The sequence below is a fragment of the Sorex fumeus genome, unplaced genomic scaffold (assembly GCF_029834395.1).
Source record: "Sorex fumeus unplaced genomic scaffold, SorFum_2.1 ptg000153l, whole genome shotgun sequence".
Taxonomy (NCBI): domain Eukaryota; kingdom Metazoa; phylum Chordata; class Mammalia; order Eulipotyphla; family Soricidae; genus Sorex; species Sorex fumeus.
In genome coordinates this window covers 1140193-1166165 of record NW_026606210.1, presented here as the reverse complement: position 1 = coordinate 1166165, position 25973 = coordinate 1140193, and the positions used below count along the sequence as shown (strand labels likewise).

Here is a 25973-nt window from a genome sequence, read left to right as displayed (position 1 = left end):
CTCCTGGCCCATGTTCAGCGGGCAGGTCTCAGGAGTGGCCGCCGGGGGAAGCGGCGTGTGTGCGGGCTGGCAGGGCGGGCGGGCCACCCCGGAGAGGGCAGGGTCCTGTCACGGCTGCGGGCGTCCCCGGCCCCAGTCTGAGACGGCCGTGACCAGGGCCAGGGCCCGGGAGCTGGTTGCTCTTCCTACCTCCTCCCGGGGCTCCAAGCCCTCCCCCCCCACCGCCACGTGTGGCCAGGGGTGACTCAGGCCTGCCCAGGCGGCGGGACACTCGGGTGTGGCTGAGGCGGCAGCCCAGGAGGAGCGTCTGGGGTCAGTGGCCGCAGCAGGCAGACGAGGAAGTGTGACACGCTGGCCAGGGCGGGCGCGTGTCAGCTGGATCTGGCGGGCGGGGACGCGGGCTGGGAGTTCCCTGGAGGAAGAGGGGCCCAGGCTGCAGCGGTCCTGCACCCCTCCCGTCCTCCCACTGCCCCCGTGCCCGGACCCCGTGGCGGGAAGAGGAGGCTCGGGGACGGGACCGCTTGGCTGCTCTCCTTCCTCTGTCATTCCGACCCGCACGGGGCGGTCAAGGTGCTTCTGACCAGTCCCTGACCCAGTGGCCTGGCTGGGGCAGGACCCCACGCCTTCATCAGCACCTGGGCCTCTGGAGAGAGTTCCAGAAGATTCTGGGAAGGGCCAGGGGTTCCAGGCACTGGTCAGCTCCCCTGGGACAGGACGGCCCCAACGCCGGCTCTGTTCTGCTTTGGGGGCCTGAGCGGGGGGTCCCAGCCCTTGTATTCCCAGCAGGGGTGGCCCTGCCGACCCCTGAGCTGTGACCTGGGGACCCAAGTCAGTCTGGCACTGGCCGGCCTCTCTGTAGGGCTGCGAGGGTCCAGCCCGGAGTGTGCAGGTGGATTGCAGTGAGCTAAAGGTGTCACTGCGGCAAGCCCGATTGTCCCCTGGGACCCCCCCCCCCCCCCAGCAATTCCCTGGGGTGGGCTGGCACCCTGCCCCACTCCTCTGGCCTGCGCTGCTGCCCAGCTGGGTCGGAGGGACTCCCCAGGGTGCACCCCGGGTCAGGCCGGTCCTCTCCCCAGGTTCTGGTAAAAATCCAGATTCTGCGGCTCCGTCCAGGCCGGCGCCCCCCGGAGGACGCTCCACGCCACTGTGGCGAGGCCAGCCAGCACCTGCGTGAAATATTCCTAAAAACCGTTAAAAAGGAGAACGCGGAGTGTCCTTGGCTTTGAGTCTCCGTGATCCCAAGTGGAGTTTACTTATTTTTGCCACACAGTGGTGCTGGGGGCGTGATTCTGGCTCTGCGCTCAGGGGATGGGGGGTGGGGGGGTGGGCTTGCGCTGGCTGCCTTCCTGGTGGGGCTCGAGTGGGGGCTGCCTTGGCGAACTTCTGGGTGGGGTTCGGGTGGGCTGTTGTTAGCTAAGTTCCTGGAGGGGCTCGGTGGGCTGCACTGCTGCCTTCCTGGTGGGGTTTGGGTGGGCTGCGTGGACCCCCTTTTGGAGGGGCTTGGGGGGACTCAGTGGGCTGCATTGCTGCCTTCCTGGTGGTTTGGGTGGGCTACATGGGGACCCTTTTGGAGGGGCTTGGGGGGAGCTCGGTGGGCTGCATGGGCCCCCTTCTGGAGGGGCTTGGGGGGGACTGCGTGGGCCCCCTTCCTGGAGGGGCTCGGTGGGCTGCATCGCTGCCTCCCGGGTGGGGTTCGGGTGGGCTGTTGTTAGCTAAGTTCCTGGAGGGGCTCGGTGGGCTGCATTGCTGCCTTCCGAGTGGGGTTTGGGTGTGCTGCGTGGACCCCCTTCTGGAGGGGCTTGGGTGGGCTGCGTGGGCCCCTTACAGGAGGGGCTCAGTGGGCTGCATCGCTGCCTTCCGGGTGGGGTGTGGGTGGGCTGCATGGGCCCCTTTTGGAGGGGCTTGGGGAGCTCGGTGGGCTGCATCGCTGCCTTCCTGGTGGAGTTTGGGTGGGCTGCATGGGCCCCCTTCCTGGAGGGTCTCGGTGGGCTGCATCGCTGCCTCCCGGGTGGGGTGTGGGTGGGCTGCGGGGGTCCCTCCCGCCGCGCGCTCGCCCCCGGCTGCCCCGCCCGGTCTCTGCCCCCCACTTCTCGGCTGGAGGCTCGCGACCCCGCGGCCAGGGGGACCCCGGCCCGGCCAGGCGCCGCCTCGCCCGCGTTGGGCGAGCCGGGGGGCCCCCAGGTCTCCGCCCCGGCCTGCGGGGCCCTGCGGGGCCGCCGGGGAGGGACGCGCGGACCCCGCCGGGCCGGACACGCCGCGCGGACGCGCTGGCCGCGTCGACGCGGGGCGGGGCGGGGCGGGGCGTCGCCCTGCAGTGACGTCACGCGTCGCGTCGCGCTCCCGTGACGCCGCGGGCGCCGCGCCGGGGGCGGGACTTCCGCTCTCGCGAGCCACAACTTCCGGAGCGAGGCGGAAGCGCGGTGGGCGCGGGGTCCGGGCGCGCCGGGGGGCTGCGGGGCCGCGGGGACTCGCGACAGCGGCCTCGGGGCTGTGGGGCCGCGCGCCCGAGGGATGCCGAGGCGCCATGGCCAGCGACGGCGCCAGGAGGCAGTTCTGGAAGCGCAGCAGCAGCAAGGTCCCGGGCAGGTGGGTGTGCCGGGCGCGGGGGGCCGGGCGGGGGGCGCGGGGGACTGGGCCGGGGATCCGGGGGGCCGGGCAGGGGCCCGGGGAGCTGGGCAGGGGGCGCGGGGGACTGGGCCGGGGGCCCGGGGGTCTGGGCGAGGACCTGGGGGGCCCGGGCAGGGGCGCGGGGAGCCGGGCGGGGGCCCGGGTCAGGGGTCGCGGGGACTGGGCAGGGGGCTCGGGGCGCGGGGCAGGAGGCGCGGGGGACTGGGCCGGGGATCCGGGGGGCCGGGCAGGGGCCCGGGGAGCTGGGCAGGGGGCGCGGGGGACTGGGCCGGGGGCCCGGGGGTCTGGGCGAGGACCTGGGGGGCCCGGGCAGGGGCGCGGGGAGCCGGGCGGGGGCCCGGGTCAGGGGTCGCGGGGACTGGGCAGGGGGCTCGGGGCGCGGGGCAGGAGGCGCGGGGGACTGGGCCGGGGATCCGGGGGGCCGGGCAGGGGCCCGGGGAGCTGGGCCGGGGGCGCGGTCTGGCTTGGGGCCTGGGCAGGGGTCGCGGGGGACTGGGCAAGGACCCGGGAAGGCTGGGCAGGGGCGCGGGGAGCCGGGCAGGGGGCGCGGTCGGCCCCGGGGTCTGGGCAGGGGGCGCGATCGGGCCTGGAGCCTGGGCAGGGTCCCGGGGGGCTGTGCAGGGGCGCCGGGCAGGGACCTGGGGGGCTGGGCAGGGGCGCGGGGAGCCGGGCGGGGGCCCGGGTCAGGGGTCGCGGGGACTGGGCAGGGGGCTCGGGGCGCGGGGCAGGGGGCGCGGCCGGCCCCAGGGTCTGGGCAGGGGGCGCCGGGCAGGGCCCCGGGGCCGCCCACGGAGCAGGTCGTCCCGGGCGCCGCGGTGACCCGGGTCCGCGGGCTCCAAAGTCCTCCCGCGCGGGCCGGTCAGAGGCCGCGAGGGTGCAGAGTCCTGAGTGCGGGGGACTGAGCACCGAGCACCGAGCACCGAGCACCGACCGCGCCCGAGCCCCGCGTCCCCGGGACCCGCTGAGGGGCGCGCGCGCGGGGAGGGGGGCGTGGCCCGGCTCACCGGGGCTCCGAGTCCCGGGCCGGGGGCGTCTGTGGGGTCCGCGGCGGGCCAGTGCGGCCCCCCGAGCTGGGAGCGCCCCGGCACTCGGGCCTCTCGGACCCCGGCGGGGCCTTCCAAGGTGACGCTGCACCGGGCAGAGTCTGTCCGGCAGCCCCGGCCCCTGGGGCCCCGGGGGTCTCTGCGCCCCACAGCCTGCTGTCTGCCCCGCGTCGTGCCACACCGCAGGGGGCGGCCCTTCTCGGGAGCCCCGTGACCGGGCACGCGCCCACCGGCCCCGCTTGAGCCCCTTGGCCAGCCTTGCTGCAGACCCCCGTCCCCCCGCGTCCAGCTGTCGCGGGAGAGTTCTCCTTCCTGGGTGTGGGGGCCGCGACCGGGGAGGGTCAGGGGCTGGGGCCTGGGGACCCCAGGGCGGCCGGGTCTCGAGGCCCTGACGGGGTCTGGGGTCTCAGGGCCTTGATGGGGTCTGGGGACCCTGATGGGGTCTGGAGGCCCTGGCGGGGTCTGGAGGCCCTGGCGGGGTCTGGGGTCTCAGGGCCCTGATGGGGTCTGGGGGCCCTGATGGGGTCTGGAGACCCTGATGAGGTCTGGAGGCCCTGGAGAGGTCTGGGGTCTCAGGGCCCTGATGGGGTCTGGGGGCCCTGATGCGGTCGGGAGGCCCTGGCGGGGTCTGGGGTCTCAGGGCCCTGATGGGGTCTGGGGGCCCTGATGGGGTCTGGGGACCCTGATGGGGTCTGGAGGCCCTGGAGAGGTCTGGGGTCTCAGGGCCCTGATGGGGTCTGGGGGCCCTTATGGGGTCTGGAGGCCCTGGCGGGGTCTGGGGTCTCAGGGCCCTGATGGGGTCTGGGGGCCCTGATGGGGTCTGGGGACTTTCATGGGGTCTCAGGGCCCTGATGGGGTCTCAGGCCCCTAATGAGGGCTGGGGTCTCAGGACCCGGATGGGGTCTGGGGGCTCTGATGGCGTCTGGGGACTTTCATGGGGTCTCAGGGCCCTAATGGGGTCTCAGGCCCCTAATGAGGGCCGGGGTCTCAGGGCCCTGACGGGATGGGGTCTGGGGACCCTCACGGGCCGGGGGCTGGGGCCCTGATGGGGCCTGGGGACCGTGATGGGGTCTGGGGGCCCTGACCGGGCCTGGGGTCTCAGGGCCCTGATGGGGTCTGGGGGCCCTGGGCTCTGATGTGGCGGCCGTGCCCCGGGGTCTGCTCAGCCCCTGGTGGTGCCCCTGGTGGCCCAGGGCCCGGCCAGGGGCCCAGAGTGGGGACGCAGCCGGCCAGAGGTGGGGGACAGGCCCCGGCCTGCGGGCGCAGTGGACAGACAAGCTGCCGGCGGGCGGGGGGAAAGGCGGGGCGTGGGGTGGGGGCACAGGTGGCAGGAGGTGACCCCGGGGGGTGACGGCCCGGGGGGCTCCCGGGCAGTGGGGGCGGGACGCAGGGGCCGTGAGGGCCGGCCCGCGCCCAGAGGGTCTCACCGGGCGCTGGCCGCGGGGGGCCGAGCGGCGGGGCGGGTGGGCGGCAGGGGGAGGTGGGGCCGGGCCTGGGGGACCCCCGGCCTCGCCATCCGGGTCGGGGTTCTGCGGCCCCGCCCCCTCTGCCAGACCCCCAGGTTGCGCCTCTGGGGGGGGTGGGACCCCGGTGGTCGGAGTGGGGGGCCGTGGGGTCTGTGTGTGGGGGGTCTTTGTTGGGGGTCTGCTGTGCTGGGAGGGGTCTGTGCTGGGGGGTCTTTGCTGGGGGTCTGCTGTGCTGGGAGGGGTCTGTGCTGGGGGGTCTTTGTTGGGGGTCTGCTGTGCTGGGAGGGGTCTGTGCTGGGGTCTGTGCTGTGCTGGGGGGTCTTTGCTGGGGATCTGCTGGGGGGTCTGCTGGGGGGTCTGTGCTCGGCTGACCCGTGTCCCCTCCCGGGTGCTTCCGGCCTCCCCGGGGGGTTCCTGGCAGGACTCGGAGGCGCCCACCGCGTTTTCACTTTGGGGGTCTCGGCCCGTCCCGGGGGTTTCGGCTCGCTCCCGGCTCCCCGCGCGGTGGCACCCAAGGGCCCCGGGGACCGGGTCGGTGCCGGGCCGGGTGGTCCCACGTCCTGGGCTCCGGGCTGTGTCCGCAGGGGGGCGGGGGGCGCTGCCCCGTGACCCCCTGACCCTGCCCCCGGCCTCCCCTCCCCCCCGCTGCCTGAGACCCCCCCAGACGCCCCTTTGGTCCCCCCAGCCCCAGTCTCCGCGACCCCCGGGGGCCCCCGCCCCCGCCCCTCTCTGTTGGCTGCTCCGAACAGCTGCAGGGCGCTCGGCCACTGAGGGTCCGCGCCCCCTGGGACCCCCGCTGCCCCCGCTGGGCTCGCTCGGGCTTCCGGGTGTCAGCCGCTGCGGCTCCCCTGCTCCCCTTGCTTCCTAGAGCGCCGCCTTTAGGCCTCCAGCGGCTCCCCTGCTCCCCGCGCTTCCTAGAGCGCCGCCCTGCATCTCCCCTCCTCCCCTTGCTTCCTAGAGCGCCGCCTGCAGGCCTCCAGGGGCTCCCCTGCTCCCCGCGCTTCCTAGAGCGCCGCCTGTAGGCTGCAGCGCCTGCTCTGCGCCTCCTAGAGCGCCGCCCTGCAGGCCGCCTGCAGCGCCGGTCCTCCCTGGTGCGTCCGAGAGCGCCGCCCTGCAGGCCAGGCCACCTGCAGCGCCCCTGGTGCGCTGGCCGGAGGGGGCTTGGCCGTCCTGGGGGCAGCGTTCCAGGGTCGCTCAGCCCGTCCTGCACGTCTGGGCTTCTGCGCTTGTCTCGCGTGCCAGTGTCGTTGGCCTTGCTCCACAATGCCCGTGCCTGGGCTCCCCAGGGCCTGCCTGCAGGTGGAATTTGCCTGCGTAGGGAGCGGACGGTGGCCACGGGTGTCAAGTGGGCTGTCACACGCATGAAGCGGGTTCTGCCGCGTGGATGACGCGGGTCACGTCACGAACATGGTGTGGGTGACAGCCGGCGTATGAAGTGGGTTAGGTCTCGTGTGTGATGTGGGTCGTGTGGATGGTCTGGGTGGTCACGTGTATGATGTGGGTCATGTTCACGTGTGTGATGTTTGCGACGTCACGTATCGAATGTGAGTCAGGTCTCACATAGGACGTGGGTTAGCTGTATGCTGTGGGTTGTCATGTGAACGATGTGGTTTACGTCACATGTCTGGTGTGGGTCATGTAGCATGTGTGATGTGAGTTATGTGTATGATGTGGGTTCTAACGTGTGTGGTGTGGGTTCTGTATATGATGTGGGTCATGTCACGTGTACGACGTGGGCATGTCATGTGTGTGAAAGGTTATGTCATGTTTATAATGTGGGTTATATCATGTGTATGATGCGGATCTGTCATGTGTACGATGTGGGTTATGTCATGTGTATGACGTGGGTCATGTCACATGTATGGTGTCAGTTTTGTCACGTATATAACGTGGGTTGTATCACGCGTATGACATGTGTCATATCACGTGTATGACATGCGTTACAGCGTGTGTATGATGTGGGTTAAGCCACATGAGTGATGTGGGCTACATTGTGTGTGTGATATGGGTCATGCCACGTGTACGATGTGGGCTCTGCCACATCGTGTCGGTGCGTGGTGGATGTCACACGTGGGGAGGGTCACGTCGCGTGCATCTGCTTTTCCTCGGCGTTGTCCCCGGCGCAGCGAGTGGCCGCGGAGCTCCGGGCCGTCTCATTTATTAGCGATTTATCGGCTAATGTTTCTTTAAGGGCGACTTCATTATCCGCGGTGAGCGGGATTGGGGCCGCGTCCTCGCTGACACGGGCTGCCGTTGGAGCTTGTTTTCTTTCTGGCTACGCGAGACCAAATAAAAATGCAATTTTAATAAGATGAAACGAGGCCCCCCTCAGTCTGCGCTTGAACTTCGCCGGAACATTTTCTGCTCAATAAGCGCCAGTGGTTTGCGCATAAAGAATTAATGAGTTTCCAGAGGGAGCCGAGCGCCTGCAGCGGGCGATAAGGCGGGCCCGGGCGGGGGGTGGGGGGGTGGGGGGGGCGGCGCCTCTGGAGAGAGCCGCGGGGGTCGCGTGGGCACGGTCGTGCTCGCAGGTGTGTGTGTGTGTGTTTGCGGACGTGCGTGGCCGCCGGTGTGTGGCCACGGGCGTTTGTGACCGCAGGTGTGTGATCTCGGGTGTGTCCGTGTGGTCGCAGGTGTCGTGGTCTCCCCGGCGGTGGAGATGGGCGCCCGGAGGGCACCGTTTGCCGCTCAGGCCGCCTGAGCGTGGCCGCTCCCTTCTGCCCGCCGGCGTGTGGCCGCCCTGCGTGTCCTGCTGGCGTGCCCCGTTCCTCACGTGGCCTCGCTGCCTGTCCGGAACGGGCTGCTGGCGTGACCCGTGAAGCATTTATGGTTTCAGTCTTGAGCGAGGTACAGGGCTTTACACAGCCTTAATCGTGCGGTTGTTTTGGGGGTCACACCCGGCGGTGCTCGGCCTGAGTCCTGGCTCAGCGCCGCGGGGTCCCCCGGTGGCTCAGGGACCGTGTGGGGAGTCGGAGTCGGGCCCAGCGAGCCGGGTGGAGGGACGCGCCCGCTGCCCGCTGTCACTCGGGCCGCCCCAGAGCACTCGGCCGCCAGGCCAGCCGCCCCAGACACACGGTCGGGTGTGTTGTGATTCTTGTTGTTGTTACTCCTTCCGAGAAGAGAGCAGTTTGTTTTTTTTAAAAGCAAATTCCCGTGGAGGAGGCAGAGTAGGACGCGTCTAGGTGATCCCCCGAAACCTGCAGAATCCCAGATCAGTGACACATTGATAAGTTTCCGCAGTATCGTTGTCTTTCTTTTTTCCAGCCGTGTAGGTAAAAAAAAAAAATCGTTGCGAGTGATTTTGTGCGAATACGCTTTAAAGTCTACCCCAAGTGGCTAAATCACACTAACGTCCAATCCAGCAAGAGCGAAGAGGAGCGAGGTCGCGGGGAGACCGGCCCGGCCCTGGGGGGTCCCGGGGGCGTCTTGCCCGGGAAGGGGGTGCTGCCTCGGGGCGGGAGATGCCGTGAGAGCCCGGGCGTCTCGCACACAACACCCGGCCAGGCGCGGACGCTCAGCAGAGACGGGACATTCCGTGGCTGCTGGAGGCGTACCGGAGGCGGCAGCCGGCACCTCAGTCTCGCGTCCCCTGCCAGTGCCTCAGCCCGTGCATCCCCCCCCGGGGTTCCTGCGTGGGAGTGTCCCTGACCTGTCCGCGGGGCTTTGGGGCCACACCTGGCGGGGCCCAGGGCTCACTTTGTGCCCCAAAATCAGCAGCTCCCGACCAGACCCGACGCGCCGGCCCCAGGCCCCCCTGGCCGTCTTGGGGGGCCACTCGGACCGAGGGCAGGTTGGGTGCTGGTGGGAGCTCCCACCCCTGCAGGCCCCGCCCTCCCGGCAGCTGCCCCCCTCTCGCCTGCTGGGGTCCCCCCTCCTGGGCAGAGGCGCGGGGCCAGCCTGGCCGGGCACAGGCACAGGGGGTGGGGAGGACCCCAGCCCTGGGGCACTTGGTGGCCGCCACCCGCTCTCCGCCCTCCCTGGCCTCACTGTGGGCTGCCCGCCTGCCCCGGGAGTCGCCCAGCCCGGCGTGAACACTGGGCGAGTGAGTGGCCGCGTGTGGCCCCGGCAGGGGTGGGGTGCTGCTGTCGCGGGTGTGGGCCAGGGGAAGCTGATGTGTGTCCCCCCTCCCCCCCCCCACAGCATCAGACACGTGTATGGCGCCCAGCACCCCCCCTTTGACCCGCTGTCCCATGGCACGTAAGTGACGCCCGGAGGGGTGGGCGCCCGCGGGGCAGGCCGAGGGGGTCCCTGAGGGTCTCCTGATGAGTCCGCCCGGCTGCGCCCGGGGTCCTCGGGGACGTGGCGGCTGACGCGTGAGTGGGAGTCGGGCTGTCCCGTCCCTCCGTCCCGGCCCCGAGCCCCGTAACGTGGCCTCTGCCCCCCGCAGCCTGCCCCAGGCCACTCCCAGCCCCCCCGCGAGGCCCCGGCGGGTCAGCACCTTCCAGGAGTTCGAGAGCGACACGAGCGACGCCTGGGACGCGGGCGAGGACGATGACGGGCTGCTGGCCATGGCGGCCGAGCAGCTGCACACGGACGTGGTCATGGAGACGGCGCACCGCGTCCTGCGCGACCACAGCCAGCGGCAGGGGCAGCGGCAGCAGGGGGGCCCCGAGCCCCCGGCCACGCCGCCGCCGCCCAGCGGGGACCTGCGGCTGGTGAAGTCGGTCAGCGAGAGCCACGCGTCCTGTCCTGCAGGTGGGCCTGGCCGGGGGCGGCGGGGGAAGGCGGGACCCCCTCCCGGCCCTGGGGAAGAGGGGATTGGGACCCCCATCCCGGCCCCGCGCCCTGAGGCTGTACCACCTGTCCCTGCCCAGACCCCCTTGTCCCCACCTGAACTCGGGCTGGCCGCAGCCCCCCCCCCGTGAGTGCGAGGGCTGAGCCGCCCCCTGAGTGCGAGGCCAGGCCTGCAGGCGTCCGTGCCCACCCTGGGGCCATCTCGGTGGTCGTGGGCTCTGTTCCCTGGGCAGGGTCCACTCGGCCCCTGTCCTGGGCAGTGTCCACTCGGCCCCTGTCCTGGGCAGTGTCCACTCGGCCCCTGTCCTGGGCAGTGTCCACTCGGCCCCTGTCCTGGGCAGTGTCCACTCGGCCCCTGCCCTGGCCCTCGCTGGCTGGCCTGTGCAGAGGCTCCGTGGACAGGGGTGTGGCCAGCCCAAGGGGCTGCATCCCCCCACCCCTCGAGGGGCTGGTCCCTCCCAGGACTTGGTCCTCCGGGGTCCTCACTGGCACATGGGGCTGGGGTCTTGAGGGGATGCTTTCACCCCGCGCTCCTGCAGCCATGCTGGCCGTTTGCCCCACTGCTGTCCACCAGGGGCCTCTGATGATGCCGTGGGTGGCCTCGTGCTGGGGGGTGGGGCGCGGGGACGGGCGCGTGGACGGGGCGTTCGGGGGGGTGGACACACAGAGGCCGCAGCACGTTTCCTCCCGCTCGGGCCCGGGGCGGGCTCGGAGGGGCCACAGGGAGCCGGTGCTGACCCCGCCTGTCCCCGCAGAGAGCGCCGGCGCCCCCGCGCCCCTGCAAAGGTCCCAGTCGCTCCCGCACGCCGACTCCGTCCCGGGCCCCGCGGCCGAGGCGCCCGGCAGCGCGACGCTCAGCGAGAGGGAGGCCTCGCGGCTCCACAAGTTCCGGCAGCTCCTCGCCGGCCCCAACACGGACCTGGGTGAGTCCCCGCGGGCGGCGGGCAGCCGGGCTGGGCGGAGGGCGGCGCCCCAGTTCTCCCGCAGTGCTCCCCGGTACTGCAGATTCTCACGGTACCTCTGCAGTATACTCAGTACTCCCCAGTACCCCATGGTGTCCCTGCAGTACTCTCTCGGTACTCCCCAGCACCCCCATGGCACCTCTTCAGTACTTAGTACTCCTCGGTACCCCGTGGTACCCCTACAATACTCTCTCAGTATTCCCCAGCACGCCCATGGTACCTCTGCAGTGTGCTCAATACTCCCCAGTACCCCGTGGTACCCCTGCAGTACTCTCTCGGTACTCCTCAGTACCCCCGTGGTACTCCTGTAGTGCCCAGTACTCCCCAGTACCCCCATAGTACTCAGTACTCCTCGGTACCCCATGGTTCCCCTGCAGTACTCTCGGTACTCTGCAGCACCCCCGTGGTACCCCTGCAGTGCTCAGTACTCCTTGGTACCCCATGGTACCCCTGCAGTACTCTCTCAGTACTCCTCAGTGCCCCCATGGTGCTCCTGTAGTGCCCAGTCCTCCCAAGTACCCCCACGCACCGCTGTGGTGCTCCCCCAGTACTCCCCAGCACCCTCATGACACTCCTGCAGTGCTCCCACGGTGCTCTCTCCGCGCTCTCCTAGTCCTGCGGTGCTCCTGAAGCGCGCCTGCGTCACGCCATGGTCCCACGACACTTTCTCAGCCTCCAGTCCTCCCACAGTCCTCCCCGAGCACTGCGGCACTCCGTAGTGCTCCTCAGCGCTCCCCCAGCACTCCCCAGGACTCCCGCGACGCTCTCCCAGTGCTCAGTGCTGCAGCACTTCCCCCGCCCGCCCGCGGTGCCCCCTGCACTCCCGCGACCCTCCCGCGTACCCAGCGTGTGCCCAGGACGGTGTCCCTGCGTCCGTTCCTCTGGCCGGGGCAGTGCCCCGCGTGACCAGCAGGTGGCGTGTGTGGCGCGTGGCTGGGCCGAGCAGCCTGCAGGTGGCCGGTCAGCCCGAGGTCCTGGTCGCGGTGGCCCCCGGGCGCGGCTCCGGTCGGGTTTGCTTCCCAGCTGTGTTTTCCTGCACGTCCGTCGCAGGCAGGTCGCCGAGGCCGGAGCCCGGGAAGGAGAGGCCCGGCGGATTGTCCTCTGCTTGCCGGGAGCCGGGCCCTGTCCACGGCCAGCCCCGAGCTCCGCGACAGGGCGGCACTGCCCGCCCGGCCACCCCCCCCCCCCCGCCCGCATCTGGGGCCTTGCCCGCCCGTGTGTCCTTGCCCGGAGCCCAGGGGACGGGCCACTTCCTGGACACACCTCGCCCGGACTTGGCCCGCGCTGGCCCCCCACGCGGGATGTCCGTCATGGCTCCCTCCGGAGCCCGCGGCTGGGGGCCTCTGTGGGGACCCTCCGTGAGTGGCGCGTGGACAGGGGTTGAGGGGCTGGGGCTGGGCTTGGCCGTCGCTGGGTCCACTGGGGTGGACGGGAGGTGCCACCTCACTTCCTGCCCAGCCCCCGTGGCTCAGGCCCCAGCGTCCCCGAGGGGCAGGTGGGCGTGTGTGGCTTGAGCTCCGCCTTTGGGGGTGTGTCGGCCCCCGGCGCGCTCGGACCCGCTTCAGGTTGCCCTTTGCCTGCCCCCGCCACGGGGACCCTGGTGCCGGGCCAGGCCGCAGCCGGGGGACGGTCGGGCACAGCCGTGACCCCTGCAGGGCCTCCGCCGTGCTGAGCGATGAGCTTGCGGTGGGCTGGGGGCCCGGCACCTCGGGGCCTCGCAGCTGTGGGTCTCTTTGGCACTTAGCCAGATGCCGGAGCTCGGCCAGGACGGCCACACCAGCGCTGTGCTCGGCCCGGTGCTGGTTCTGAAGCCCCGGACGGACCTGGGGCCACGGGGCCTTTTCCCGGGGGGCTCACGCGCTCACATGCCGTGGCGGCAGGTCGTGGGGCTGGCCGGCGGGGGGGCCCAGCTGGCTGGGGGGGCTTGGGCTTGGGTGCTGAGCGCACCACCCACAGCCGGACCCCGCGCCCCCTGGCCTCTGCGATGCCCCCGCGGCCTGCAGCCCTCCTGATTCTGGTGTGGACACTGGGCCCAGCCTCCTCCTCCCCCCAAACCGTGTCCTCAGCTGCTCCCGCTGCTGCCCTCTGGTGGCCAGACCTGCGTCCTGCTGCCCAGCTGTTGTGGGCTGCCGGCCTGGCCGCCTTCAGGCTGCCTGGGGGTCAGGAGGCGCCACAGTGACCTGTCCCTGCAGGCTCCCTAGGGAATGAGTCACGTCCCAAGGGCCGGGAGTGGTCACCTGACCATGAACTCGGGGGTCTCGCAGACGCATGGGCAGCCATCAGCCGCAGCCCCAGGACAGAGGGGCAGAGCCCGGGTGGAGTGGGGCCTGCGTCAGGCCTGGACGCTGGTGGAGTGGCCAGACCAGGCGGCAGGCGGGGGGGCCGGGCTGGTGGGGAGGGGGCCACGGGCCCCTGGGCTGCAGTGCTGGGAGGCACCACTAGGGGGCGGCGGCTGTGTGCCGGGTCCCGCGTGTGCTGGCCGTTCCCTGGGAGGGCTGGGCTGGGCATGCTTTGGAGCCTTTGGGGGCCTTTGCTGCCCAGGCAGCGGGTGGCAGGGTCCTCGTGCCCGCCCACTCCACCCTCGCCCCAGGCCGCTGTGGGCCTCCTGTCCGCCATCTCCAGCGACTGTGGGATGCTGAAAATGATCTTTACTTAAAATCGTTGTTAAGATTGTGTATCTGTCTACATCGACACTTAACTTATGCACTTAATCACAGCCCGGGCCTGTGGGGTGGCGTGCGGGACTCGCCGTGGCGAGATCGGTGCTCCCCAGGGCTCTGCAGGAGCGGGGGCACCGCAAAGGGAGCACCTGGGCAGACCCAGGGCGTCTCCGCCAGCTTCCCCCCAGCCTCTCCTTCTCCGGGTCTCTCCTGGGGCCACACCTCCCGCCCTGAGCCCTGCCCGCCTGCCCCCTCTTTGGCCCGTTACGTTTCTTCATCCTGGGGGTGTGTTTGTGTTTCAGCACTCTCATCCCGGCCGGTCTCGGGCCGGAGTCCTCCCTGGGGCTGGCAGGTGCCGCACCCCGCGGTGCCGCCGCGGATGCTGGTTGCCCCGGCTGGAGCCAAGGGGCGCCCTGGGGCTGCCGAGGCCTCTCGGGGCCCATCCCCGTGTGATGGCGGCATGGGTGTCTGTCCCCTGTCTTGGGCGGTGGCGGGTCCAGCTCGGTGCCCGCTGTCCAGGCTGTGGACGTCAGCAGGGCGAATGCGTCACAGGGCCTGCGGCAGTGCTGCCCTGGAGGGGGCTGGGCCCGGCGTGTCGCCCTCCCCCCTGCATCAGATCCACCACTGTGGGCCCTTGGCTCTGCTCAGGGGCGCGTCCGGGGAGGCGGCCCCCCGCGGCTCGGTGCTCTGTGCGAAGCTGGCCGGCGGCCAGGGCCACCCGTGGGGGCCACCCGGCCTGTTCAGGCTGCGAGCGCTTGGGGTGAGGGCGGCGCCCGGCCGGCTGTCAGGGCCCTCGTGGGCTTGTGTGTGTGGGGCGCGGGCAGGAGCGAGGGGTGGGAGCCCCGGGGTCCCTGATGGCAGCCACAGAGCGGCGCCTCCTCTCCCAGCAGGACGGACCCTCCGCCCTCCGCTCCGCGATCAGATCAGGGATATGATGAGATTTTGTTTTCCTCAGTTTCCGAGCGAGCTCACACCCCCGTCTGATTGAAAAAGTGATTAGTATTCATATTGGGGCGCCCACGATCCCGCCCGGCCGCCGGGAACAAAGCGCCGTGTGTTGTGATCCTCGGTTTACGGTCGCCTGCCCCCCGCCGAGGCTGTGCCCACCGCGGACCCCCGGCTGGCTGCTCTAGGGGAGGGAGCGGGTGTGGGGGTCCCCGTGGGTCATCGCTCGCCCCTGCAGCCTTCTCGGGCTCAGGCCCGGCTGGGTAGCGCTGGCCATGCCGGCCAGGGAGCACTGCCCTAGGGGGTGCTCCGAGCACTCGCCCCCGCCCCGCGCCCTCGCTCCTGGGCGCTGCTGTTCCCCGAGCCGTGGGCCGCGGCCAGGGGCAGCCAGGCCTGTGTGTCACCCGGGCTCCCTGCCCTGATGGGCGCCGGGGAGGGCCCCGGCTCTCTGCTCTGAGTGAAGTGCTCGGGCCCTGTTCCCAGGCCCTTGCCCCCTGCCCGTCCCCCTGGAGGCCAGCAGGCCGTCTGTGCCCCACGTGTGTGCTTGGTGCCCAGCCCTCGCCGGGGTGCAGCCACCCTCTCTGCCCAGAGACGCCCCGGGTACCCGTGCCTGGGCCCCGCCTCTGAGTGGCTGGCCGTGGGGAGGGGGGAGGGCGCGGGTTTGTGTCCGCGGAGGGCTGGCCTTGCGGAGTGCGGGTGCCACCAAGGCATCTCAGGGTGGGGGTCTCCGTGCCCAGTGCTAGGTGGGCGGGGCAGGTGGCCGTCCTGCGTCCCTGCCAGCCCCGCACACTTTTCTCCGTCCCTGAGGTGCCTGGCGGCTGTGGCTCGGGGCCCCTCACTTTGTCCTCATGCTTGACTGTTTCTGCCCCGGCAGCGGGGGGAAAGGGGGTCTCCCCTCTCTCACCCCAGCCACCCCCCAGCTGCCGTATTCTTCTGGGAATCCCTTTTGCTTTTTTTTTTTTTAATTTTTGTGGGGGCTGGAGCGATAGCACAGCGGTAGGGCGTTTGCCTTGCACGCAGCCAGCATGACCGACCCGAGTTCGATTCCTCCGCCCCTCTCGGAGAGCCCGGCAAGCTACCGAGAGGATCTCGCCTGCATGACAGAGCCTGGCAAGCTCCCCGTGACGTATTCGATATGCCAGACACAGTAACAACAAAGTCTCACAATGGAGACGTTACTGGGTCCACTCAAGAAAATCGATGAACAATGGGAGGACAGTGACAATGACAGTGACAGTGTGTTTTGCCCCACTGGCAGTGCTCAGGGCTTCCTCCTGGCAGGGCCTGGGAACCCGAGTGGGCCGAGGGCGGGGATGTCCCTTCTAGCCGTGGCCTGCCTCCAGCCTTCCCTTACTCTGTTTGCTTCGGGGTCACGCCCAGCGGTGCTCAGGGGTTGTTCAAGCTTGACACTCGGGAATTCCTCCTGGTGGTGCCCAGGGGACCATGTGGGAAGCCAGGATGGAGCCCGGGTCGGGGGTATGTGAGGCCAGGACCCTCCCCCTTGTGCTGACCGCCCCCCACCCCGACTCACTCTGGGATTGTTCTGGGCAGAGCTGTGCTGTGTGGGTGCCACTGTGGCCACATGGGCAGTGCTGGGGGACAGTTACCGGGGTCGTACCCAGGCCCCCTACCTGCATTCGACTCCTTAAGTCACCGTTTAAAGACGCATCCCAAAGGGAGGAAGCTTCAGCGAGCAACTTGCCCGGAGTGTTTAAGGCTGTCACTCGCCGGGTTGGCTTAACTTTGGAGGTAACGTTTACACCCCCAAATGCACGAATCCCAAGCACGAAATTCGGTGTGATGAGTTTTGACCAATGGCGGAACCCAGAGCCCTAGAACGTTGCCCTCAGCCCGGAAGGTTCTCCGGGGCCTTGGGCGCGACCTGGAGCCCATCTGCCGGCACGCAGTGGGCAGAGCGGGGCCCGGTGGGAGGCGGGCAGCCCCGAGCGGTCAGCATGTGCTGTGTCCTCTCCCACCCGCGGGAGGGCGTGCACTGGGGGCGTCCGTGTCCCCATGCAGAGGGAGGCACCCCGCCTGCCTGTCCGGGTCTGGGGCCCTTTTGCAGGGAGAGGCAGGCGGGGTGGTCCCTTGGAGGTGTCCTGGGCTCTCGTGCTGGAGACGCATGGCCCAGGGCTGCTGCCTCCTGGGCTGGTAGGAGCCCCGAGAGCTGTGGCTCAGCTTCAGGGGGGCCTCTGCACCCCCAGAAGTCGTTTAGGCACGGAGTGGGGGGGGCTCATTCATCTCAGACTCCTCCCAGGCTCTCAGGCCCCGCCCCTTTATCACAGACTTCGCCCCAGCTCTCAGGCTCCGCCCCTGACTCTCAGGCTCCGCCCCTGACTCTCAGGCCCCGCCCCTGGCTCTGGGGCCCCGCCCCCGACTCAGGCTCCGCCTCTGAGTCTCAGGCCCCGCCCTGACTCTCAGGTTCCGCCCCAGACTCTCATGTCCCGCCCAGACTGTCAGGCCCCACCCTGACTCAGGCCCCGCCCCAGACTCAGGCCCCGCCCCAGACTCAGGCCCCGCCCACAATCTCAGGCCCCGCCCCTACTCTCAGGCTCCCGCCCAGAATCTCAGGCCCCGCCCCTGGCGCCCAGGCTGGTGGGGGCACGCAGTGATCTGCCAGGTGCCAACCAGCTGAGACTGTTGGCCCGGCGAGCACCAGGGGCGTGGAGACCCCAGCCACCAGGCAGCGTGGCGTCGGCCGTTGTTAGCGAGTTGCAGGCCAGCCGGGCGGCTGCTTGGACCCTCGGCCCTTCTCCACTGCCCACCCCTGTGCCAGTGGCCGCGGGCACGGCTCCCGCGGGACCCCCAGTGGCCCTGCAGTGGTCCCGCAGTGGCCCTCCCTCCCCGGCTCGCCTCCAGCGCCTGGCTCGTGGGGGACGGCCGTGGGCGGGTGGGGGCCGGCTGGGGGGCTGCCCACATGCGGAGCCCAGCGGGGACAGCGCCGGGCCGGGATGCCCGGGGTCTCGGCAGTCAGGGTCTGGGGCTCTGCGCTGGGGCGTGGGCAGCGGGGCCTGTGGCCGCGGGAGGGGCTGCGGGGTTGGCCAGGTCCGCCCTCTCTCCCGGCCGAGCCGCCCGGCACACAGCCCAGCCCGTCTGCCGTGAGCTGAGCTCAGCCTCCACCCGCCTCTGAATAAGTCTTTTGTTCCATTGAGAAGATTAAGGGCAGTATTGGGTTGAAAAAATTTTAATGAAGCACCTAACAGAGCTATTATTCATTTTTGAAACAAGTTTCTGCGGTTGCCATAGTGACATTAAACCTTTAATTAACTAGTTTTCCTCTCCCCCTGTCAGTTTCCGCGCGGGGCGGATGGGGGAGCTGCCGGCCCGCGGACCCGGCTCGGCTCCGGGAAGGCGTTTCCGAGCGCTGCCGAGCTAAATCATTCAAGGAATTTATGTCGTAGGAACACGGAGCTTATAAATCTAGTTTATCATATCTATCATTTAATTGTTCATGCAAGCCAGCTCTTCATGTAGCGATTTACAGTAATCTCGGCGAAATAACAGTTTTGTGTCACGAAATGAATAATGCATGCAAAGAGATTGTCAAGCTCCCTAAAGTCGTCACATTCAAAATATTAGGCTTTCTCATCGGGAGGCACTAGGACCGTGACCGGGGCCGGTGGCCAGCGGGGACTCCCTCCCCGCGGCTCTCTGCCTGCTGGTCGCCGGGGTGGGCCTGCGGGTGCGAGGCTGGAGCAGGTGAGGCCGCCCAGGGCTGTGGGGGCGGGGCTGGGCGTGGGAGGGGGCTGGTGGGAGTGGGTGTCTGCCGGCCGGGGGTCCGGGCCCCCTGAGGGCCCCGTGGCGGTGATGCTGGAGCTCGGGTCCCCGGAGGCCTGCCGAGGCTCTGCCTCAGGGCGCCCGTCCCTGGGGAGGGCTGCGCCCCCACCCGCCGGCCTTGGCCATCGTGCCCCGCAATGGCCTCTCCTGGGGGGCCCCGGGCTTCCGTGGGCCTCCCACACGGTCCAGAGAACGGGGTGCTGAGAGGGCCCCTGCGGGACTCGCCGTGCGGCTGCCTGGGGGCCTGGGAACGTGTGGGTGGCACTGGGCAGCCCCTGCGGGAAGTGGGGTCCCCACCGGGTGCTGGGTGCAGGCGTGCAGCGGGGCCGGCCCGTCCGGGCTGGTGGGCCACCTGCCGCCCCGCCCCCACCTGCCTCTCGCACCCATGCTGGCCCTGCTGGTCCCACCCTCTCACCATGCTTGCTGGCTGCTACTGGGCCGTGTGGAGCATCTGCTTTGCATCCGTGTGTGTGTGTGTGTGTGTGTGTCTGTGTGTGTGTCTGTGTCTGTGTGTGTATCTATGAGTGTTTGGGTCTGTCTGTGTCTGTGTGTATCTGTGTCTGTGTGTGTCTGTGTTTATGTCTCTGTGTGTCTGTGTGTGTGTCTATGTGTGTGTGTGTGTGTGTGTGTGTGTGTCTGTGTCCCTGGCTCTACCTTCCCGCCCTTCCCCTTGACCCACCCCCTGGTTCTGGGGCTCCACCTGTGGCCTCCTCCTGAGCTCCCCAGATGCCTCGACTCTCCCCTGCCCACGGGTGGTGAGTGGCGGGAGGCCGTGGGCAGGGTGGGGAGTCAGGGCTGCCCTGTCCGGGCTGATGCCGCTGGGGCCCTCTGCGTCCTCCCGTGTCCTCCTGGACTGGCTCCTGCAGGCAAAGCTGCCGCCCTGCCCCGACGTCCACACCCGGTCAGTGCCCAGCTGCCGCCCGGCCCCGCATCCACACCTGCTCACTCCCGACCCTGCAGCCGCCGTCCCTTCCCGGGTGCCGCCTCCCCAGCCGGACCGTCGTCATCTCTGTCCCCTGCAGTTTCCCCTGAGCTGCCTCTGCCCCGAGTTCACTCTGGGGACTGGGCAGGGGCACCGCTGCATCCTGCCCCTCCCCCTCAGCCCCAGCTCCACCTGCTCCCCTGGGTCCCCCAGACTCAGGCCCGTGCTGGCGGGTGGGCCGTGAGGCCGTCTGTAGTGGTGCCCTTCCTGCCCTCCGTGCCCGGGTGCCGCGTCCTGCCGAGCCCTGGGTACGCAGACTGGCCTTGGGCCGGGGTGGCGCTGGGTCTTGAGTGTCCGACTGCTTCCCACAGTAGCTGGGGGCTCACTGGCCGTCCCGGAAGCCGGGGTCTCACCCTTGCTGGGCCCGGGCTCATGGAGCTGCCCGTAGTGGCCGTCGGCGGCCAGGCCGGGCTGGGTCTCTGGGGTTGAGCTGGCGTGGTGCCCCTTGGAGGTGGAGCAGCCCCGGGAGGGGCCGGGTCCCGCAGATGACGCGGGTGTGGGTGTTGTGGGCCCCGGCTGCCCGCGGCCTGCCTGCGGCTCGCGGCCTGCTGTGTCTGGGGCCGGCGTGCGGGGCCGTGGGCGCCTGGGCTCTGCCTCTGTAATTGCATCCGTGCTCATCTGGAATTAATTGGGCTCCTCACCGACGAGGCTGTCTCCAGCCTTTCCGGGGCGCCGCCTGCTTCCTGTGTCGAGCCTGGGCCCCGAGTCGCGGCCAGCGGGTGGGGGCGGGCGGCGCTGGCCTTGGCGCTCGGCAGGCCCCCTGGGCATCAGTGGAGCCTCAGAGGGGACCGGCTGTGTCTCCCTCAGTCGCTGCAGCCACAAGTTCCTGGCACGTGTGTGTGTGTGTGTGTGTGTGTGTGTGTGTGTGTGTAGTGTGTGGGGTCACCGCGCATGTGTGCAGCTGTGGTGTGTGCGCGTGTTGTATGTATGTATGATGGGAGTGTAGTGTGTGTACATGTAGCGTGTATATGTGGCTTGTGGTATGCACATCACGTCTGATGTGTGTGTATGTGTGCTGTGTTTCTGTGTACACGTGGTCATGCGTGCAGTGTGCATGTGTGTGTGGCGTGGCGTGTGTGTGATGTGACCAGCTGTGCAGTGCACGTATGTAGTGTGTGTTGTGTATGGCTGTGGTGTGTGTCACGGGGGGTGTGGCGTGTGTGTGGTCATGCACGCGTGTGTGCGTGTGTGCGTGTGTCTGGTTGCTGCTGGGGTGCGGCCTGGGCCTCCTGCTCTCACCTGGCGGCGTTGTCTCTTGGGAGCGGCCCTGGGGGTGGGGCCGGTGGGCCGGGCGGGAGGCCGCTCTGGGCCCTTCTCCCCGGCAACCTCCCCGTCCTTCCCGTCGGCTGTCGCTGAGCCGTGGGCTTGCGGGAGCTCGGTTCCTGCTCCCTGCTCTGGGACGCCGCCCTCCGGCGCCTGACCTGGTCAGTAACTTGGCCTGTGCTGCCCGTCTGCACGCATGGACATCTGCGTTTGGCGTGTGGCCTGTGCCGTGGACGCCGTGGGTGGTGTGGGGCTGGACCCAGGAAGGAGGGGCCTCCCTCGGGGGCCCGAGTCTCTCCGCTCTGTGGCCCCAGAGGCAGAGGTGGCGACTGTCCACCTGAGCGTGTCACGGCCACATGGCCGGCGGCCTTGGCCACTGCGGGGTCAGACTCAGGGGCGGCCTGGCCTGGGCTCAGCGTCCCGTGGCTCAGGGCCCTGCCCATGTCCCGTGTCCCGTGTCTTGTGTCTGGGGCCCGGTCTGTTGTCCTTGTGCCTCTCTCCCCCACCCCCCACCCTCCTGGCCGCCCCCTGAGCCTGGCCCCCACAGGCAGGGCTGTCCCTGGCTGCCACGCCAATGGGTCCAGGCAGGCGGGGATGAGTCTGCGAGTCTCTCGTGGCCTCGAGGGGTCTCTCCAGCAGCTGGGGAACCTTGGGGACCTTGGCTGGGCCCTGACAGGACGGCCCTGCCCAGCCTGCCCCAGGGTCCCTCCCACACAGCTGCCCACTTCCTGCCAGACCGCCCATGGGTGACCTCGTGCCACAGAGGGGCGCGTGCCCGCCTGGGGGGGTGCCTGGTGGGTGCAGGGGTGCGGGCTGGGCTCTGGGCCCCTTCTCCACGCGTCCACACTGCCCCTCAGCAGGAGCTCAGTGCCGGGTAGGGGCTGGTGTGAGCTCAGTGGGGCTGCGGCTGCTTCCCCGTGTGCTGGAGCCCGTGGGCACGCGGGCACTTCCTGCGGCTGGGATGACTGAGGCCGGTGGGAGGAGACGGGCACGGGGCCTGATAGCCACCACTCCTGCTGCTCCCGGGACAGTGCTCTCCTCCCTGGGGTTGCAGGCGCCGAGTCGGGGCTTGGGGCGCACGTCAGGGTGACACGCATGGGTCCCCGTGGTGGGTCCCAAGCAGCTGTGTGTGACCCGCCGTCCCTGTCACGGAGCGTGTAAAGTAGAGAGGAGCTCGGTTGGCACATGACGGACACGCGTGGGATCGTGGGATCATGGGATTGGTCCCGTCTTCATGGGACATTCCTGAGTTTCCTTCCTCAGCGGTTTGATGTGGGGAAGTGCCGTTTGCGCCTCGTTTGTTTCTGCGTGTTGAGTTTTTTCCCACATACCACCTGGACCCACACGGACCCTTGGAGACCCTCGGGGCCCCTCAGGGACCCTCAGACCTGCAGGGACCCTCGGGGACCCTCAGGCACCTGCAGATCTTCATGGACCCTTGGGTGACACTCAGGGATACGCAGATCTGCATGGACCCTTGGGGACCTTTGGGGACCTTCAGGGACCCACAGACCTGCAGGGACCCTTGGGGACCATTAGGCACCTGGCGGACCCTCGCTGCCGAGCTGGGCTGTGGGACGGCAGCAGGAGCGTGGTCAGGTTTGGTCGTGGACATGAAGGGGAGGCCCCGGTCAGTGGCGAGAGGTGGACGCCCGTCGCTGTCCGTGCCGGGGCCCACACGGCCACACCCCGCCCACGTGCCGGGACACGCAGAGCCGGGGTGACCCCGAGCCGGAGCCAGCATGTGGGTGCAGTCAGCACTGCAGACCCGAGCAGACGTGACGGGGGCGTCTCGTGGATAGGCCGGTGTCCCTGACACATGACGTACAAACATGTGACGGGGCAGGACACGCACATGCAGCGTCTGAGCCCCTCTCCGTGGGTGCCTCCGGGTGCTCCTCCCTCGGGAGCACGGGCTGCGGTCAGGCCATCCCACGTTCCCGAGCCTCGCCCGTCACGTTCATCTGTCTCCGTGTGAGGTGCCGGCTCTGCCCAGCGACCCTCAGCCCGCTCGGGTGCCCCCGACCTCTCCCCCCGCGGCCTCTGTCTTGCCCTCCCGCCCCCTGCGGGACCCTCTGCTTTGTGCCCTGGGTCATCACCTGCTCTTACAGGCCGTGCCCCTGCCGGCCGGCTGCCGGCCACGTCCAGGGACCTTGTCAGCCTTTTCGTTCGGCTGTTGCTCGCACGGCAGCGTTCACCGATGGCATTCACTGCCCGACACCCGGCTCTGCTCAGGGGTCTCCCTGGTGCCACGCGCGGGAGGAGGCGGGGGAGGCATGTGGGATGTTGGGGGCCCGGCCCACGTGGCCGTGTGCAGGGCGAGGCTCGTGGGCTTGTGGGCACCTTTCCCCGGGCCCTGCAGCCGGTGCCTGTGGCTGCCCCGTGGCCGGCCCCGTCGCGTGGGGACCCGAGTCCCGTCCCCGCGCCCACGTCTGCATGCAGACGCCACTCGCTCGTGGGCCCGGCCAACCCCGCGGTGCGGGTGCTCAGGGGTCGGCCCGGCGAGGTCCGGCGTTCCTGAGACTGCTGAAAAACGCGAGTTACTGCCGGCGCCGTGGCCCAATTACTCTGTACTTACTTTACTTAGACTTTCGTAATTGGAAAAAGATTGGATGTCAGGACTTTGTGTTTTGTTGATTGTATTACCCAAGTCTTCTCTTTAATCATTCCCCGGATCCTCAGTATTAATCACTGGCTGGGGGCCGTGATCAGCCGCCGAGACAAGGCTCCGGGAGGGTGCTGGGGTCGCCCCCGCCCCCCACACGGGGCCCTCCCTGCCCGGCGGGCTGCGACGGTGTCACGATGGCGGCGTCTCATCCCTTGCCGCCGCCACCGTGCTGGCCCCTGGGCCTTTGCCCGGCCCTCGCCGCCCCCACCCCACTTCACAGCAGGGTCGGGAGGGTGGGGTCGTGGCCAGACTGCCTGCCGTGGGACTCACACTCTCTCCGGCCCTTTCTTTCTGCCCACAGAGGAGCTGCGGAGGCTCAGCTGGTCCGGGATCCCGCGGCCCGTGCGGCCCGTGGCGTGGAAGCTGCTCTCGGTGAGTCCCGGGGACGGCGCCGCCTGCCGGAGCGGGTCTGGGGGCCCTGCGTGCGCCCACGCGTGTGCCGGACGCGGCCGGGGCCCGCAGCCCGCGGCCGCTCTCGGGCTTTCTCTCTGAGCAGCCGGCGGGGAGCCCTCGGCGCTGACTCTAAATGGGGTCTGACTTGGAGCGTTTAAGAGACTTTCTTGCTAATGAGTCTTAATAAATTTGCAGCTTAGTACCTCGTAATCCTAACTGCAGATGCGGCCCCGAATAGCGAGTATTTATTGATTAAATATTCTCTTGCAATTAAGATCAGGCCCGCTGCAGTTGCTCCGAGTTTTGTTTGCTGTTTGGGATTCTGAGTGGTTTGCGCCCTGTTTTTGGAACCTCTTGGAGGTAGACGCGTCCGCCGGGCGGCCCGCGGGAAGCTGGGCACGCGGTGCTGGGGCCTCCCTGTCCTCCCAGATTGACTGTCCGTCCTTCTGTCTGTCCATCCGTGCGGGCGTCTGCACTGTCCGGGCCCTAGGGTAGCAGCCGGGTTCAAGGGCTGAGGGGAGCCGGCTGGCCACCGGGAGGGTCTCACCGGGGTGTCAGGGCACTGAAGAGGGGGCCGGGCACTGCCCCCCAGCCCCGGGGTCTCCAGCTGCGGCCCCTCGGAGGCTCCCTGAGCCCAGGTGGTGCTGGTGGGCACCCTGCAGCCCAGGGCCTGCTCTGTTCCATGTTCCTCACTGGGCCCAGGAAGTGGCGGGCGGGAGCCATGGCCCGGGTCAGCTTGTGGGAATGTGTGGGCACACGTGTGTCCTTCCCGCGGGCACCGCCTCCCCACCCGAGCCCTGTCATGTGCCGACTGTTTCCACGAACGTGTGCCAGGCACTGGCCTTGCGTCAACATTCCGCAGGAGCACACGTGGGTGCCAGGCGGGGGCCCTGGACGTGGGCAGGCGGTCGGGAGGCAGTGTGTGCCCGGGGCCTCCCTGAGGTGGGCAGGGGCCGGGCAGCGGGGGCATGCAGGCCTGGACGCGTCCACACGGGCGGGGGCCTGCTGGCGGGTGCTGGGTGCCTTCCCGGGGTCCAGGGCTTCCCCCTCACCCGTGCTCCTGGGGTTCCTCCCGGGGCCGGGGCCTGGGAGGGGCTGTGCCGAGCCCCCCCCCCCCCCGTGTGGCGGGGGCTCTGTGTTTGGGGGGGCTTGGCGGGACTCGCGCTCCGCGGGACCGGGGCCGTCTCGGCCTCTCTCTCCTCCCAGGGTGCGTGTCAGTGGTGGCCACCGAATGGACACCTGTTCCATGTCCCTCCAGGTTGGGGCCCGGCTGCTGCCCGCGGCCAGCGGCCCCTCGGGAAGACCCTCGGGGACAGGGCTGGGCCGGGAGCCCCCGTAGGCACAGGTCGGGGCCCCTGGGAGCGTCGCCGAGAGCGGGTGCAGGCATTGTTTTACATCTATGATTAGTGTTTTTATAGCATGCTAATACAGCAATTAAGTCCCCTGTAGTTCTGTCATTTAAAATTCATCGCGTACCTGAGCCTGTCTCATTTGCATAATCCGAGTCTTCTCAATTATCCAGAGGCCCGGGCGCCCGTTCTCGGGCCCGTCCCCCCTGGCCTCGCCGACCCCCGCCGCTCCAGCCCTGCCCAGCCCCCGTGCCCGGCGAGGCCGCCCGTGGGTGTGTGTGACCCGGGAGCCCCCAGGGCCGTGTGTCCTGTGTCCGTGTGTCCCGGGAAGGCGCTGCAGAGCCTGTGTGACGGGCCCGGGAGCCCCCACTCGAGCCAGGGGCGTTTCCCTCACGGGCGCCCGGTGCCCGCTGAGGGCTGAGAGGAGCCGGAACCGCACATGGTGCTTTCCTCGGGCGACCGAGACTCAGGTGTTTCCCTGCGGCCGGCCGGGCCCCCTGGGGGCTCGGGCTGCTCTTGGCTCTGTGCTCGGCGGGCGCGGGTGCTGGGTGCCGGGCCAGGGGCTGCTGCGTGCATCTCGAGCTGCTGTGTGGGCGGCGAGAGCGGCAGCCGGAGGCGTCTTGACCGTGCCGCTGGCCCGAGAGTGTCGGGCGTTCCCCACGGGGGACACAGGCCCCGCACGGGGGTGTGAGAGTGTGCGTGTGTGCGTGAGAGTGCGGAGTGTGTGTGTGAGTGTGCATATGTGAGTGTGTGTGTGTATGCACGTCTGTGAGTATATGAGTGTGCATGTGTGTGTGTACGTGTGTGTGAATAGGTGCGTGTACGTATGTGCGTGCCTGTGTGCGTGTGAGTGTGCATGTGTGTGTATAGGAATGTGTGTGCTTGTGTGCGCACATGTGTCTGCGTGTTTGTGTGTGTAGGAGTGTGTGTGTGTGTGTAAGCACACGCCTGCACGCGGACAGCTGCAGTGGTGCGTGTGCTGCCTGTGTTCCAGCTCTGGCCGGTCGTCGGGGGGGGGAGCCCTGCCTGGAGGTGGGGCTGGCGGAGTGCAGGCGGCTGCAGCCCCTCGAGGCCGTGCCCTTGGCCCAGCCCCCCGTCCTCGT

General features: G+C 69.4%; 1 protein-coding gene across 1 annotated transcript in view; it reads left to right on the top strand.

Annotated features, from left to right (window-relative positions):
* Positions 1 to 2441: 2441 nt before the first annotated feature.
* Positions 2442 to 25973, top strand: part of TBC1D22A (TBC1 domain family member 22A) — a 57137-nt gene continuing 33605 nt past the window's right edge. The window contains exons 1-5 of the mRNA XM_056107097.1: positions 2442 to 2586; positions 9278 to 9334; positions 9525 to 9832; positions 10627 to 10794; positions 23430 to 23500. Coding sequence (XP_055963072.1) covers positions 2525 to 2586; positions 9278 to 9334; positions 9525 to 9832; positions 10627 to 10794; positions 23430 to 23500 — 666 coding nt within the window. The 5' untranslated portion in view covers positions 2442 to 2524. The remainder of the gene's footprint in view (positions 2587 to 9277; positions 9335 to 9524; positions 9833 to 10626; positions 10795 to 23429; positions 23501 to 25973) is intronic.